The sequence below is a fragment of the Lotus japonicus genome, chromosome 4, assembly GCF_012489685.1.
Source record: "Lotus japonicus ecotype B-129 chromosome 4, LjGifu_v1.2".
NCBI lineage: Eukaryota > Viridiplantae > Streptophyta > Magnoliopsida > Fabales > Fabaceae > Lotus > Lotus japonicus.
The window spans coordinates 989,152-1,005,550 of record NC_080044.1 but is presented as its reverse complement, the minus strand read 5'-3'; the positions used below and the strand labels follow the sequence as shown (position 1 = coordinate 1,005,550).

At 34.2% G+C, this 16,399-nt stretch overlaps 3 protein-coding genes across 3 annotated transcripts; 2 read left to right on the top strand and 1 right to left on the bottom strand.

Annotated features, from left to right (window-relative positions):
- The first annotated feature begins 309 nt into the window (after positions 1–309).
- Positions 310–1,655, top strand: LOC130715019 (ubiquitin-conjugating enzyme E2 20-like). The gene is made up of 4 exons (XM_057565014.1): positions 310–613; positions 816–1,037; positions 1,322–1,379; positions 1,461–1,655. Exons 2-4 carry the CDS (start codon positions 816–818, stop codon positions 1,610–1,612), a joined length of 432 nt encoding a protein of 143 aa, XP_057420997.1. The 5' UTR covers positions 310–613; the 3' UTR covers positions 1,613–1,655.
- Positions 1,656–5,989: 4,334 nt separating this feature from the next.
- LOC130710626 (TPD1 protein homolog 1-like) lies at positions 5,990–7,207 on the bottom strand. Its single transcript, XM_057559956.1, has 3 exons — positions 7,117–7,207; positions 6,472–6,582; positions 5,990–6,333 (listed from the first exon to the last, which is right to left on the bottom strand). Exons 1-3 carry the CDS (start codon positions 7,205–7,207, stop codon positions 5,990–5,992), a joined length of 546 nt encoding a protein of 181 aa, XP_057415939.1.
- Positions 7,208–10,833: 3,626 nt separating this feature from the next.
- On the top strand, positions 10,834–12,438 carry LOC130710624 (two pore potassium channel a-like). The gene is made up of 3 exons (XM_057559954.1): positions 10,834–11,068; positions 11,201–11,912; positions 12,303–12,438. Exons 1-3 carry the CDS (start codon positions 10,834–10,836, stop codon positions 12,436–12,438), a joined length of 1,083 nt encoding a protein of 360 aa, XP_057415937.1.
- Positions 12,439–16,399: the final 3,961 nt, after the last annotated feature.

The following is a 16,399-nucleotide window of genomic DNA, read 5'->3' as shown; positions in this document are numbered from 1 at the left end:
TTATTTAAAAAATATGCGAGATGTTTTATAGTTTTATAATTTTATAAAATTTGAGATTTTTTTATCATTTTTTTATGTCAACCAGTTTCCCTCGAGTCAATGGAAAGGCCACAACAACAATGGTTTTATTTGTTGCTACAACAACTATATGGTACTTGTTCATCCATATGCATATCGTAGCTGCACCGACAACTTGTTGGAACAAATACTATTTAACTTATCCTAGTTATTGAGAGCGAAATAAACAAAGTTTTTAAAATAGAATTTTGTTCACTAGTGTCATCTTCTAACTTAAGTTTCAAGGTTTTTTACTGTTCACCCGTGCCATTTTTTGTTTTTGTTACCATTGCAGTTGCTTTTGGGCCTTCCTGTTTCGTGGGCTGCATTTGGAAACATTGTTATTGTCTTTTCAAGTAGGGTTAGTAGCCACAGACAACACTCAGAAACCACCTTTGCATTTTACCGTGAATCCCCTCCCCATTCCTCCCCCCTACTTCATCGAGTATCCCCTCTACCTATTGCTCCAGCGCACTCTGGCACCTATGTAGGAGGTTCGACATCCCACCGGCCAGCTGTTGCCGTGCTGGTGCATCGAAGGTCGATCCCTAAGGAGGTGATCTACTACCTATCCTCTGGCAGTTGTTCCTATAATCAATGGTATTTTAGTCTACTGTATTCTTGGAATTCCTTAGATCTTTAAGAAACTAAGGTGTTACAATTGCTTTCTCTTTCTCACATTATAGTTTTTTTTACTTAATTATATACTTTGTACAATCACAGCAACTCTAAATGTTGATTATGACTTTTTTCCACAGATGACTGGAGGAGTATCAGCTTTTCCTAAGGGTGAGAGTATTTTTACATGGAATGGCACAATTGAAGGCGGAAAAGGGACTCTGTATGAGGGCTTATCTTATGAACTCTCCTTGCGTTTTCCCCTGGACTATCCTTTTAAGCCACCCCAAGTGAAGTTTGAAAAAATGTGCTTTCATCCAAATATCGATCAGTTTGGCAACATTTGTCTGGACATCCTTCAGGTATTCATGAACTTAGATAACAAAAGAGCATGCGTTGGAGACAAATTTCCCATTATCGGTGTTTTGGCTTGTTTGAATCTACCATTCTGTTTTACAATGGATGCTTATTATACAATAACAATAACTAAAGCTTTTTCCAACTAGGTTTCTGTTATGAGTTAGGTCCTACGGATGCCTTGTATATGGAGAGAATCCATTTGTATTGCTCCACTCTGCACTCACGGTTCAATTGACTAAATTTCTCAGATCCATTAACTTCTATTTTTGTGTTTCTATATGACAAGTGGTCTTCAACATATGATTGCAGAACCATTCTTCTATCTATTCAGAGTTTATTGGAAGGTTTTCTTTATATATTTTATCATTTTATGAGTTTGCATTCACTTTTGTCTGTTGCCTAATCAATTTACTTTCTATCAACAGAGCCTAACCTGGTGAGTCCTCTAAACAGCTATGCTGCAGCACTTTGGAATGATAAGGAAGGATGGAAAATTGCCAACTATTTCTTAACACTACTTCTAAGATTTAGTTCATTTTATCTCAACTTCAATATGTCTAATGCTTTAGTAGATTAGAGGTCTATTGAACCACTTTATTCTTAGTTTATTAATTCAATTACTATGGATGTACATGTTGGATAAACTATTGACTAATTCACTCTTCAATTTACTATGCTCATGTGGTTTCTTTGTTTTGGATTATGATTTACTAATTGGTTTGGTGGGAGTGGCTTGCTTTGTAGGGGACCATCCTGAGACATATGTTATGTTTGTGAGGGTTTCTTCTAACTTCGATAGTACTGTGGTTGTTTCATGGTATATATCTTTTTACTTTGATATATATTTTATAATTTGTTTCTTTTTGAAAAGAAGTATGGGATTAAATGGTGCACCATCCAATTAATTGAGGTTGATATATGTTTTCTCATATTTTACAATTAATTTCAAGTATTAGTAAATTTCGCATACTATGATTTTCTCCTGCAATATATTCCATATATCTTTTCAAGAAATTCCTATGAGTTCTGACTTTGGCATGGGTATATTCATTTCTACTTCACCTTTAAAAATTATGGTTTACTTTGACCTATATACCCTGTAATATCTCAGCTTCTGTTGATGAAGTCATTGTTGTTGGTGCCCTTGCTCTGGATATGATTGAGCATGTACTAAATATCTTATGAATTTATCAGATTTGGGCTCCTAAAATGGTGCTAACTAATGGTTTTGTTTTTCATAAAGGTTGAAGTGGAAGTCGAAAGACTTGATCAGTTTAAAGGTAGCAGGATGAAGGAAATTGCTTCCAGGTAGCAAGGAGAACTCAAAAGAGATATTTGCATGTGCTCATGTAGAAAGGCGCTGGATGGGAAAGGATTATGGCATTGATTGATTTTGGAGAATTTAACCAACTATCCTACTTTGAGGACAAAATTGGTTTCAGTCTTTCAGAGTGAAACCAACTATGGATATTTGATGTATATTATCCCTTTTTCTATGCGATCCTTTCCCCTATTGGTAAAGTTTCTTCTCTTATTACAAATTCGTCATTCATCTAGCTTTCATTAAGGGGTTTCCTTTGAAAGTTAAAGGTCTGAAGATACAATTATTAATATATCAAATAAAATCATTTACCCTAGGGGGCTGTGATGTTTAATTCGATTACTGTGCTAAATGTGAATTGTTCTTCATGATCATATCATGATTTTTCTACTGAGGAATTTTAAATTCTTAAAACTACTTTGGCACCACATAGTTTATCATGTTTGAAGCCAACCATTAAACCGTATGAATTAGTTTTTTATTTATATAAATAAAACTGGAAGTAGTAGAATAAAAATACATAGAAGTAAGCATTACAAGTACCAACAACAGAAAAGTTTTAATTATTAATTTGCAGATGAAAATATGATAATATATTATATTTTTATAAAATAATATATATATATATATATATATATCCCTATATAAGAATCATATTTTCAGTTGCTGTTCATGGCAATCTTTTTTCTGGTCCGATAACACTAACATGTGGGCTAGGCTAGGTAAAAATGTATAATATGTCTTGATAGAAAAACATATGATATTTGATAAAAGAGATACTCCAAATGTATGATAATGTGTCTAGGTAAAATGTTGCGTTTACATTTAACTCGTTGCCCTCTTTAAGGAGAGATAAGAAAAAAAATAAGAGCGAATGAGTGATGCGATGTGTGATGTTATAATAAAAGAAGAGTGTTTAGACATTGTCGGTTCCTCAATTATGCCTTGCAAATGTTTGCTTTGGATATGTGCAAAGCTCATTTAAAGTCTCATTGCCAATAGCAATTGAACTATTATTTTCAAATGCAAATGAGATTTTATTATATTCAATTAATAATAATGTTTGCTTTAGATAAGTGCACGTTCTTTTGAAGTCTCATTATCAATAACAATGGAACTATTTTCATATGTAAATTAAATTAGTTATATAATAAATCCTTATGAAACCTTTAAAATTTCTGCAATAGAAAACATTGTGCAGATAAAATTAATTTTATTATCATATAAAAGTAATGATAGTTATTAGAAATGCTCTAATAGATTTTTTACATACTTTAAATATTACTATATATCTAAATCCTATATAAAATCTAATTAATTTACAAAATTACTTTAACCATGTATTATAATAGAAATAGAAAAGTATTTGATATGATTAAGTTCTTGTATTATCAATTCCAATCGCATTAATTATTTTTATTATTTAATGTGTATCGTTTACATAAAATCATTTTGTTAAGTAAATAAAATTAGAGATTAAACCTCCGTGCATCGCACGGGAATAATCCTAGTTATTTAAGTTTTGATATTTTTGCAACTCGTACTTTAAAAAGTAAAAAGTACATAAGGCTATATATTTTGTTAAAAAAGAATATATTATAACAAACATTTTAAATTTTAAATAAATTAAAGAGTTAAAGATGATATTAGTCCTTGTTTCTGTATCGGATTTTAAATTTAGTCTCTCCCTACAAAAAACTAAGCAATAATTTTCTAACCTTTTTCCAATTTTGCAATTAGTCCCTACTGGAGGGCGGAGCTCCGGCGAGGCTCCTAGTAGTACGCTGACATGGAAAAATAAGCCTAGGTGAATTTTTTTAATTACTAATCAGAATCTAATTAAAATAAAACAATAAAGATTATAAAAAACCCAAAAATACCCTTAACCCCCCCCCCCCCCCAAAATCCCTAACCTAAATCCCCAAATTCAATCAGACCCAATTCACCCGTCTTCTCCTTAAAGTCAAAACGCTTTTGATACTTCATACATCGATGCTCAGATATAAATAAAGTCCAGCGTCGCCTACGTCAAACACTTGCCCTCACAAAGGCATTATCTAACACATAACACAAACAATGCACAACAAATAATACTTAATATTATTCAATAAACCGGGTCTTACATAATTTATGGAAAATAATACTTCATATTATTTAAAATTTAATAACAAAGCCCTAAACTGGGTCTTACATCTGGAGCATGAAACATGCATAAATGAACATTTGTGGGTGGCCCATATATGAGTGATTTCCACTAAATGGGTTTAGGATATGCTCTGATTGTAAATTAGAATTTGAGAGATCTAAATCTACGTCAAAAGCTAGCCCAGGATGTGAAGATTATCTATATAAGGGTTATCTTGGTCATATCTCTAGTCAATGTGAGACTTCTCAACACATTCTCTCACGCATAGGACCCAACATCTAAAATGTGGAATATGCAAGAGAGAAACTGTGGATGACCCATATACGGGTGATAACCACACTATACAACACCCCGTCGATGCCATTCAGGCCCCGATACATCCACCGTGCGACCTCTCGCCTCCGTACTAGAACACTACGATGCCTAACCTTTGTATCGCCCCTCTCACAATCTCCTCGGTGTCGGCCTTAGAGCCACCACCCCGTCAGAGTTCCATCACTACTTCTCCCCTTCTTCCTTCTATGATGCGTCATCCTTTTCTCTCTGACCTTGCTCTCTCTCTCTCTCATTCCCACTTATATGTGTGGCGACACTGTGTTATGAAGGTGGATGGGTTCTCACTTCTTAGTCACTTCTAGTGTTGTGTTGGGTATATATGATAAAGGGCATGATTCTTGAAAGAGAGAAGAGGAAGAATATGAAAACCGAAAAATGATGAAGCAACAAAGGTTTCTTTTGTTCCTTCTCAATTTTATGAGATGAAGACGGTTAGGGATTTCACATTGAGTTGTGATTTATTCACACCTCTTCTTCATTTCCATTTAGTTTCTCTTATCTATCTCTTTCTTCTCATATTATCAAATCTCATCTCTTACTTTTTTTTTTCCTTTTCTTCCTATCCCTTTCCTTCCTTCACTTTTTTTCCACTTACAGTGGAGTGTGAAGAAAACATTATTGATTTCGCATTTGGATTTTTTTAATGTTTTCGGTTTTTTTAAATCTAATTAGTTTTTTAATAATTATGACGTTGGAATCTACATGGCGGACACGTGGGCATCTACATTATTGAATGAATGCCATGTAAGCGTATATATTCCTTTTGTTATTTGATGGAACACTGACTAAAAAACATGTGAGACGTAAATCGCTCGTTTTAAAAACATGAGACATTTTATTTTTTATCACTTTTTTACCAAAATTTAGTAGAAAGAAAAACAGCCCAGCCCAGCCCAGCCCGTAGTACACGTTTTTTTCCCCAAGCCCACAACACAACTCGAAACCAAAGTTTAAATGCACCAAAAAATGATTTTTTTTAAATAGAAAATAAAATTAGATAGACCAAACGATCCTTCAAAGCTAGCGAGTCCTCTCATCCTCTGGTTGTACCAAAAGATTTATATGCATATATGTAACTAATGCATCATAAAATATACATCTAGCTTTCATTAATTCTTGCAAAAAAGGACATAATTTTAATATACATAAATTCATGAGAGGCAAACAACAGATGAAACAGAGAGATCATAGCGGAAAGTGTTGGCATACTCAAACGAGATAGTTCTTCCAGGACCAAGTGGTTGTCCATCATTCACAAGACAATCATCGTAATCAAGTCTCCGAAACACACTTGGGTTTATCAAACGAGCTGAGCTGAACCATCCACAATGAACTCGTATATCTGCAATTTCACAATCATCACTTGGACACATGTTCATGATCTGAACTGCGTATGAAGGAATCCCGTTTGGAAGAGGAGGCACTTCCCCTTGATATATCACTATGTCATCATTTGAACAATCTGCTGTGCCTACACGCTTTGTCTCCCCATCATCTACAGATAAAAATTAACAATATATTGTTTATTAGGACTCTGTAACTTTTTCTTTTTTCATTTTTGCTTTAGAACATAGATAATTTTGCTGAATCTAATCATTAAAATTCAAAGACTAGACAAAACTAAAATGGGAACCTGATAGCAGCAGCTTCCGAGATGTGATCACTGTTGTGTTTCCTTTCGATAAAACCGTCCATTTAGTATTGCTGTCTCTTTTACCTTCCCTGTCAAATAGTAAATCTCTAGCTGCATTGCCATTTTATAACGTCACGCTTTTCATCCTTGCAATTTTAGTGCATATTTTGAAAATCTTTTTACAATTGATTTAAAAGTTAAAATAGAATATTGAGAGTATATTGAGTACAATTGAATGAATTGATGGATATTCAAGAATAAGAAGTTAATTCAAATATGTTGCATGTGACTTTTTGTTGTGATAGTACCCACCAGTGACTTATTCTCTTCTTATGACTGTGCAGTGTTGTTGCTAAATAATAAACAACTGATTACAAAATGTGTTTATTCTCATGGGCAAGAATTGAACTCCAACTTAAACATAAAATTAGTGGCTCCATCAACAACATATAATAGAATATGTATGTTGAGGCCTTGAGGGAAAAGTAGGAAATCAGCCATGAACAACAAAACAGCTTTACTAAAAAAGTTCAAACCATCTCATGTACTAATCAATTTTAAGGTTCTAGTAGCACTCTGCTTGATGTATGCATGTGTGCATGTGAACACACACAAGGACCAATTCACAAGGGTGAAAGGCGTTACCTAAGAGCAGAGCTAAGACAATGGACACGAGTGAGGCTACCGAGATCATGCAAAAGCTTCGAGCTTTGGAACTTTTCAAGACAGCCCTCATTCTGAAATGCTTTCAAACTAACTTAGTTGGAGAATTGAGAGAGATGAGGGTTAATTGGAAGCTAACTTCAGAGTTTAAATAGTCGTAGAAAATGCAGGATAAGAGAAGAGTGAGAATTAGGATAGGATAGGATCATGGGAAAGATAAAATTACTCGGAACTTGATAAGCACTAGTCTAGCTTCCAGAGATTTATGTTTAACCAGAGGAAACAAATCTTCGGTTCCCATTTGGTTTCTCCTGCCATTGCATTAATTAGTGCATTCATATGTTTCATTAATTAAATTTTTACCTGCACGAGGGTCTGGGCCTAATTAAAGAGGAAGAGAGGCATGTGAACCCAAAGAGTTGCAGGTCATGAACTATAGTACTAAAGAGTATGTTGGTGGTATTTGAAAAAGGAACTAACACACACTAGATCCTATATTACATAACTTAGCAAAAAAAATTAGAGTGAGGAAGAGTGTTTAATTAGGGGCTGAATTTTCTTATATTTTTCTTGATTGATTTCTGCATCTCATACACATGTATATATAGAATGTGAGAGAGATTATTACAAACACCAGAGTCACCACTAACCCTTAAACACCCCACTAAGCACTAAGTGCTTCCACTAACATAACAATAATTAACATTTGACTCTTCACAACATGTAACCAATTACCACTATCATAAGGGAGTTGTTATTTGAACTCCTCCCACCTATTTGAACCCCCCTTTAAAATATAAAAACACTTATCTATGCATTTTCAAAGTGCGACCATAACGCACTTTAGAGGTGCATCCATAACGCACTTCGAAAGTGCGTAGGTAACGTACTTTCAAAAGCACCTTCAAAGTGCGAGCGAAAATTAAAAATAGATGTGTGGGGGGTCTGAATAGATGTCGGGGGTCCGAATAACAATTACCCTATCATTATCCATTAGGAATTAAATCAACACATTACTTAACAAAGTACTTACATGTGTAACATACCAAATTTATTGGATATAAATTAGACATACACATTGATACCATGCTTTAAACACTCACAAACATTAGTGATGATTAAAACCGTCATTAATGTGTATGTGTAATATGTAAACAAATATCATATGTCTACAATAGTTAACCAATTATATATAAAATGGCATTTAGTATTACTCCCTATGTTCCTGATCTTTTGTTGTTTTAACTTTTGGTCTAAATTCTAAAACTTTTGTTGTTTTACAAACCCAATGAATTTTTTCTCAATTTATTCCATGTATTCCATCATTTAATATTATATCTCTTACCTACCACCTCTTATGTTCACAAATCAAAATCATAACAAGTTTCTTAACCAATAACTATTATTCTCGATCTTTCTTCACTCTAACTCAACAATAAATAGGGGTGTTTATGTCAACAAATATATCAATAATTGCACTCTTAAACAATGTGCATAACCTTAAACAACAAAAGATAAGGAATGGAGGGAGTAGTACTAATAAATTATGGCATTGTTTGACAAATCGGATTTTCTTTGGAGTAATGTATATATGCTGGTATTAGGCCAGGCAAGGTAGAAGTAGATAACATGATACTCCTACACATATGTCTATGACTATGAGGTATAGGTCAGGTAGGTAGAAGCAAGAATGAAACAGATTATTAATGCATGCAGGGAAAAAAGCAGTTAACGCAATGAAAAATGGAGAAGGTAAATTAATGCATGCAGCGTGTGGACGAAACAAGGGGCTGCAGTGTCCTCATAAAGTCAAGAGAAACTTTTAATTTATGAGAGGTTGGAGGACACGGCAATGCTTCAATTTTGATAAGCGGCATGATTTAGTGACTTGTCTCATGCATGGACTCTTTTGACTAGTTCATTCATTCACAATATTGCATCGATCTCTCTCTTTGCTCCTTCCCTACCACACGACACGAGAGCACCTATGCTACTTAAAGGAGTTAGGAGCATAGTTAACATTTTTAAAGTCGCACTTATCAAGGTCAGGTATATGGTCCGCGGGCTGCGGCTAACTACTAACCTCCTGTGTTTCATTAATATATCACAGAAAAGGAGCCAATGCCAAATCGTTAAGCCATGTATACAGTATACTGCCATGCATTGGGTAATGACTAATCATCTTATAAAATAGATTTGATAGGTTGTTTAATACTCATCTTTAGGAATTAAAAGAAAAATAAAAGAGAAAAAATGAGGTCACGAAAAAGAGCAAAAATTATAATTTTTATTTCAGGCATTAGTGGTGGTCTTGAAACCCTTTTGGTAGGGCAGACCTACACAAGGCCTACAGCAAATTTTGAAGTTATGTTTTTTTACCTAAAGAAATATTTATTTATTAAAATATTTGGGGCTTTGTTTTACTTAGTAGAAAACATTTGAGACCTTTTCTACTTAGTAAAAATTATTATTTTTTTGAGTGGAAAAGACATTTTCTCAATAAGTTCATGAGTCGCATCTCTTATATAATCTTTCACCTCCAACTCACTTGAATTCTCAATAATTGTATTATATTTTGATTTTGATCACTGCCTAGTGGCACTTGGCATGTGGGTGGATCAGAAGGGCCAAGTCTACTTGGGTTTTATAGCAAAGGGTCAAACACATTATGCGTTTTAAGGTCTTAAAATGTCCATTTGGAAGCATCGGAGACATTATTGGCAGTTTTTCATGAATTTTGAGGTTCCTCAAATATGGGTAAAAAAGAATTGTTATCTCTGGTTAATTTATCCAAATCTGAAGATGTGTGTGTCATCATCAATTACTTTTCTGATCAAGTAGGAACAACATTCTCATCAGGTGGCTGTAGTTTATCTACTATGCTCTTATTCCTGTGGTAGTTACACTATTTGTTTATTTGTCTTAAAAACTTGAATGATTCTCTCACCGAAGTTCATAGGACCCCAGAAAGATTATTTAGCATCTGCATGCCATATCTAATTATGTAACATTAGAGGGGAAAAGAGAAACTGACGTTAGTGTTTTCTTGGACTTAATTAATAAGAGGGACAGTACAACATTGGTAGAAACAAAACAAATAACCTTAGTGTGTTTTTTCAGTTAGTCCAACTGAATGCATTGGTTAGCCTCTGTTCAGACTTTATATTCATGCATTTCCACCTTTGATTTTCTTCATATTAATCTGTTAACAACACGTTAACTTCTATAATGAACGCCAGCTGTTTGTGAATTTGATCTACTAATTTTAATACAATACAATTCATTGAATTTCTTTTGTTCTATGGAACAACATTCAGGAACAAAAAATTGTCAGGTAATTGGAGGGGAATTAAGAAAACTGGTTTGCAGGAAAAACTTTTAATACATAATAATGTTGTCATTGGAAGAGTTCCTACTTCCTACTACTACTACTTGTTTCATAAATCGATTCAAGGAAGCTTCCTATTAGCCTTCAAACTTGAGATAGGAACATGACTGGAGCAAATAGCATGTTTGAATTAGCTTATTTTGACTTATATTCAATTCTCACACTCAAAAGCTACTGAACAGGCTTCTTCGTAGAATTAATTTTGGTTTTAGAATAAATTAGAGAAAAATTTCCAAACATGCACCAAGTCTCTCACAATTTCATCCTTTCAGGTGTCCTGCTATTACATATGAAGCTTTTTCAGTAAGTTGATGGGCAGTAGTGATGATGAAGCTGAAAAATCATTACTTTCAGAATCAAGAGATCATCCTCATCTTCATGTCCAGAGAAGACGACCCCGGCGAGGTAGTGTTTCAGAGACAGAGATCAATCTCCTAGAACAAAATGTAGTCCAAAACCCTTCACACTCTCGTACAGCTGCAGAACCACAAGCAGAATTTGATTTCAAGCCAGTGTTTTTGTGGTTAGCTACCTATCTTGGTGCAGGTACCTAGTGAGGGAACTAGGAATATGTAAAATGCGGAAAAAACATTCCTTAATAGAATAGTATTCAAATATTTTATTTATCACCTTAAAGTTTTTACTGCCTTCTCCAATCAGCCATAATTGATTTTGCATAATGTGTTAAATTTTCGCCCCGTTTTACCTATATTTTCTGGTTCGGACCTGCAGGTACCCTATGTTTCTTTCTCACTAGTTATCAGATCACAGGTATAAAAACCAATGGATTTCTTGATGCTCTTTACTTTTGTGTTGTGACAATGACCACTGTTGGATATGGAGATCTTGTGCCGAATAGCCCATTGGCGAAACTTCTTGCCTGCATTTATGTCTTCACAGGCATGGCTCTTGTTGGGTTAATTCTAAGCAAAGCAGCTGATTACATTGTTGAGAAGCAAGAACTGATACTAGTAAGAGCTATGTGCAAAGGTGGAAAACTTAGACCAGAAGAGCTTTTCAAAGAGGTTGAAACTAACAAAAGCAAGTACAAATTTGTGCTTGCAGCAGCAATTTTTTGTGTGCTCATGATTGCAGGAACTGCTTTTCTGTATTTTGTTGAAAATCTAGATTTTGTGGATGCACTCTATTGTGTTTGTTCCACAGTCACTACTTTAGGTTATGGGGATAAGAGCTTCTCAACTACTATTGGTCGCGTTTTTGCTATGTTCTGGATATTGAGCAGCACTATTTGCTTAGCACAGTCTTTTGCCTATCTTGCTGAGCTATATACTGAAAATAGACAAAGATCATTGGCGAAATTGGTTCTTACGCGAAAATTGTCACTCCTTGATCTTGAGACAGCGGATCTTGATCAAGACAAAGCTGTTAGGTTTGTTCCAATTTCAAACTTTGCTCTTTTAATATCCTCTCTTTTCTTGTAAGTCTGTTGCCTGCATTTTCTGTGTTTTTCCCTGCGTTATTCTGTTTTTCTAACAAGGTAGGTCAATAGAAGTGTAGAGGTGATGCTAAATGTACTAGAAAAAGATAGTTCTAAGCTCATATGGATTATTTATCTATAATTTGCATTGAGTTAAGCAATGATAGATGGATAGCATGTTTGGAAATCCTTTCTAAAGCCAAAATCAATTCTGGGAAAAAACCTTTGTGAGTAGATTTAAGATGTTAGAATTGATTCTGAGGAAACAGAAGTTGATCCGAACATGCTATTAGTTGAATCACATTATTGAATGCTCACATTCAACATTTTTGTTTTCCCCAGTGCTGCAGAGTTTGTTGTGTACAAGTTGAAGGAAATGGGAAAGATCAATCAAGAAGATATTTCAGCTGTGATGGAGATTTTTAGAAAACTAGATTGTGATAAATCAGGAACTTTGACAGAAGCTGATCTTAGATAATCTGAATCATCTTAACCCATTACCTGCCTATACATAATGAATTCCATTTCACTTTTTGATCCCCTTGTCATTGGTATTACCTTATTGGAAAGTGCTCCCAGATGCAATATAAGTTCACATTTTATCAATTTTACCTTAATTATCAACCTCTATATGTTAAATTTCGGTTCTATTCAAAGCAAGCATGTGACAAAGAGACTGAGTTAAAACAGAGAAATTTTTACACTCATCATTTCTAGAAGTTTATGCTTTATTTTTTTGTTCATATTTCTGTGACATTCATTACACAAACTGGAATCATACAGTTTAATGTGAGCATGAATCTGGATAAAATGAACAAGATATCACTGATGGTTGTTTTGGACCTGAAACTTGAGCACCCTTGTTGCACTTAGAAACTTTGAGGCTCCTCAGAATGTTCTGGCACGCCTGCAGCTAAATAATCCATGAGACCTTCACCAGCTTTTTCACCATGAAACTCAGCTGTAAATTTTGAAACGCCTCCAAAGGCTATTATTGCAACCAAGAACACAGTGGTGGAAGCAAACAATGGCCAAAAATATGCCAGAATGTTCAGAAACTGTGGGGCTGCATATAACAGCAAGGAGAAAGATAGTGAAATTGCTATTGCTATGGAGATATGGCATCTATATTGGAGAAGCTTTTCTGGTACATCCATGGCCCCTTGGATAATTGGATTGATGAGTGTTATAAAAACAGAGAGAGAGAATTGAGGGGAGAGGGAGGGGGAAGAAAGGGAAAGGGAATAAGAGTATGGTTATGCCTCCACTCTACATTAAGAGTTGCTATTGGCAAATATTATAACTCTTCTGATAAGATTCTGTGTTGGAAATGATGGTTTCAGTGATTCTCATAGCTTGCTTGGCCCAAATGCATCTTATTCTTCTAAAAGCAACATGTTTCCCAAATTGTCCTCTACTTCTCACTTGAATAGATGTAATCCCATATGGGAGTCTATCTAAAATAGGTGCATTCTCCTGTCAGACTCCGTGACAAGCACACACAACTTTGCTCTTAGTATTAATGTTAGAGGGAAGATGTCTCTTACCTAGCGTTTTTTTGTCTTTAATATCCATAGAATTATCCTTTGGATTTATTGATCATTTAACATTAGTTATGTAATTATTGACTTGTTAAATGCTATAATGGTTCCGGAGGTTAAATGTAGCTAATAAATTTGGAGGTTACACTTCTTTGGGCTTTCCACATGACTTGGTTCCTCTACTACACGATTAGCTTTAGACTAAGCTATTGATAGCTCAATAGGTACACAATCTTCCAAACTCTTAAACATTTTGTGGTTATTGGGCTTCGTGGGGTCGGCTCCTCTTTAGGCCGAGCTACCGAGGCTGGTAGCTCAGTAGGCAAGTGGTGGATATTGTAAATATTTACTTTTTTTATACATAGGTAGTATAGTTCAATAGTTAAATAGATTTCAATATTACACAAGATAGTTTTAGACCTTTGAAGTCACCTAAACACATATGACTAGTAGAATCAATAATTTCTCCCTTCCCTACCCATATTCCATCACAATAATTCCCAAAAATGAGATAAGAAAGAGGATAGATGTATGAATATCATTGGCATTAGGATCAGTAATAGCTTTTAGGACCAATGGTAAAGGGCATATTAGTCATTAACACAAGTTGATGTTTTTGGTATAGATACTTTGTCAACTTCCTTGAAAGATCGATTGGTGGTGTCCTTTTAGGAATTGGGTTTTTGATTGAAGGCTAAGTGCGCAGGAAAGGTACAGATTCTTGTTTATCGTGATGTCCTGATAAGTATATATGAGCAAGGCAGTAAGACAAGAATTAATCAATGAAGATTTGAGAGTCATGAGGGCTACATTTATTCTTGCTTTGGATTTAAGGAAATGACACTCGTGACACACTTTAAGATAAGAGGTAAACTTCAATCCCCTAACAAAAGATGCTAAAGTCAATCACCAATATAACACAAGTCAAAATTGTCTTTACCTTCTTCAAGGTGTAAGAGTTAATATTCTGATTTCTGAGACTTGTGCTGGGGAAAGTTCAATCATGTTTTGGATTGATACTTCAGTTGCTCAAGTCCAGTAAGCCATTATAACATGGATGTCATTCGAGTCAGTTTCAGTTCAGGAACCTTGGATTCAATATCATTATCCATTGATATTCAATGGACAGGTTCATAGGTAATTATGGTTGCTTACAAAATGAGAATGGGCTAAATGTCAAATGTCCAATGCTAATTAGATCTTCTAAGTCAGCAATGGGCCCAATCGATTAGGCAAGAAATTTTAAAGCAATTTCTAAATTAGGAACATAAAAAAAGACAATATACATTTTTACCTTAATTTATCATATTCCGATATTCGGGTTGTATAAATGGTCCATGAGTAAGTTTAGGTTAAATAACTAATAATCCAATTACATTGAAGATAAGTTGGGTTTTCAAAAAAAAAAAAGATAAGTGGGTTAGAATTTCTATATTTTATTTATTAATTTATTTATTTATAAAAATCTTATTTGTCCATTGAGTTGTGAGTTAATAGCCCACATGTGTCATTTATACAACCCCACTTTTTTCCATAATAAATTTTTATAATTTGCAATGTAACCTTTTACATACCAAATAATGAATTGAAGGTTTCAATCCATCATATTTTATGAGTACCGGAACAACGCCTTAAAATTTTACTTAAAAGATAATCAAGTAACATATTTCTTGAGATTTGCAGGTGTAAAATAAACTACTAAAGGGAAGATAACTTATTTATTATAAGAGGTATTGGTTTGTTGCACCAAAATATCCCCACAACTGATAGTCATGATATTAATTCACTCAAGGTTTTGAGATCATAGTAAGTTGGTAGATCTCTCTCAACAAATAATTCTTTATACACAGAGGTGAAAGTAGGTCAGGGGGTCGCGACCTGACTTGTCAAATGCATACTCTAGCTTGACTCATCTATTAAAAAAGCCAGCCTTTTTCTTTTTAAAAAGTATGATCAAGTAAAAAGGCTAGGCTTAACTATAAAAAAAATATTTGGCCTGATAGGCCGGCTTGCTTATCTAAATATTATTTTTATGATAATATGAATAAATGAAAATGAAATGATATGTATATACTACAAAGATCTATTAAACCGTTGGCCTATTAGTTCGCAAGCCTGATGATCTTGTTTAGAAGGAATTTTCTGTTGATTAATAGGCTTTTAAACAAGCTAGTAGGTTAGGTCAAGCCTCGTAAAAGGCCATGTCGAACCTTAAAATTTGGCCTATAACATGCCATATATCATATGCCAGATTTGGGCGGCAAAATTAGAATGAAGGGCTTGGGCCGCGTAAAGCCTGAATTAATGTGCCCTATTCATATACACCGCTCAAATATCAAATCTTAAACTAAATATTGAAAGAGTTTTACTATTTATCAGTTGTGCTAGAAACAACGATAAAATATACTAATCTATTAATCAAATTGGGTGCAGTGCAACATCAAATTATAATCTTTACAGCCTTAACTAAAAACAAACGATCATTTTAGAATTTCTTTTAAAATTTCTGTATACTCAATGTTATGCGCGTTCATTTCAACCTCTATGATTTATTTATTTTTGGAACATAATACCAACTTCTGAAACCAACACTATATAAAATATATAATTCATAAAGAGGACCACACCCACATGAAGTAGTTTAGCTTTGATCCCACTTTTTTTTTTGAAATTTTTGATCCCACTTTCATTAAATCACTATCAAACAGTGGTGAGTAATACCAAAATTCTATTAACAAATCATCAAAATTCAATCATATTTCATCAGAAAATTCGTATATTTTGCCACCTCCGTATCTTGAAGGGTTCAATTTGTTGTTGGTAAACCCTTCCCCTTTGTCTTGTATCAAAGCCATCATGTCAAGGATTGCCATTTGGCTATGGCTTTGTGTTAAGAAA

Excerpts from the sequence above, each read along its gene's own strand:
- LOC130715019 (XM_057565014.1), top strand. The coding sequence starts at position 816 with ATGACTGGAGGAGTATCAGCTTTTCCTAAGGGTGAGAGTATTTTTACA. Across the intron at positions 1,038-1,321 it reads TTTGTCTGGACATCCTTCAG|TGGTCTTCAACATATGATTG; the intron begins GTATTCATGAAC and ends CTATATGACAAG. Across the intron at positions 1,380-1,460 it reads TATTCAGAGTTTATTGGAAG|AGCCTAACCTGGTGAGTCCT; the intron begins GTTTTCTTTATA and ends TTCTATCAACAG.
- LOC130710626 (XM_057559956.1), bottom strand. The coding sequence starts at position 7,207 with ATGAGGGCTGTCTTGAAAAGTTCCAAAGCTCGAAGCTTTTGCATGATC. Across the intron at positions 6,583-7,116 it reads TGTCTTAGCTCTGCTCTTAG|CTAGAGATTTACTATTTGAC; the intron begins GTAACGCCTTTC and ends ATGGCAATGCAG. Across the intron at positions 6,334-6,471 it reads TCGGAAGCTGCTGCTATCAG|ATGATGGGGAGACAAAGCGT; the intron begins GTTCCCATTTTA and ends TTTTATCTGTAG.
- LOC130710624 (XM_057559954.1), top strand. The coding sequence starts at position 10,834 with ATGGGCAGTAGTGATGATGAAGCTGAAAAATCATTACTTTCAGAATCA. Across the intron at positions 11,069-11,200 it reads AGCTACCTATCTTGGTGCAG|AATGTGTTAAATTTTCGCCC; the intron begins GTACCTAGTGAG and ends TTGATTTTGCAT. Across the intron at positions 11,913-12,302 it reads GATCAAGACAAAGCTGTTAG|TGCTGCAGAGTTTGTTGTGT; the intron begins GTTTGTTCCAAT and ends TGTTTTCCCCAG.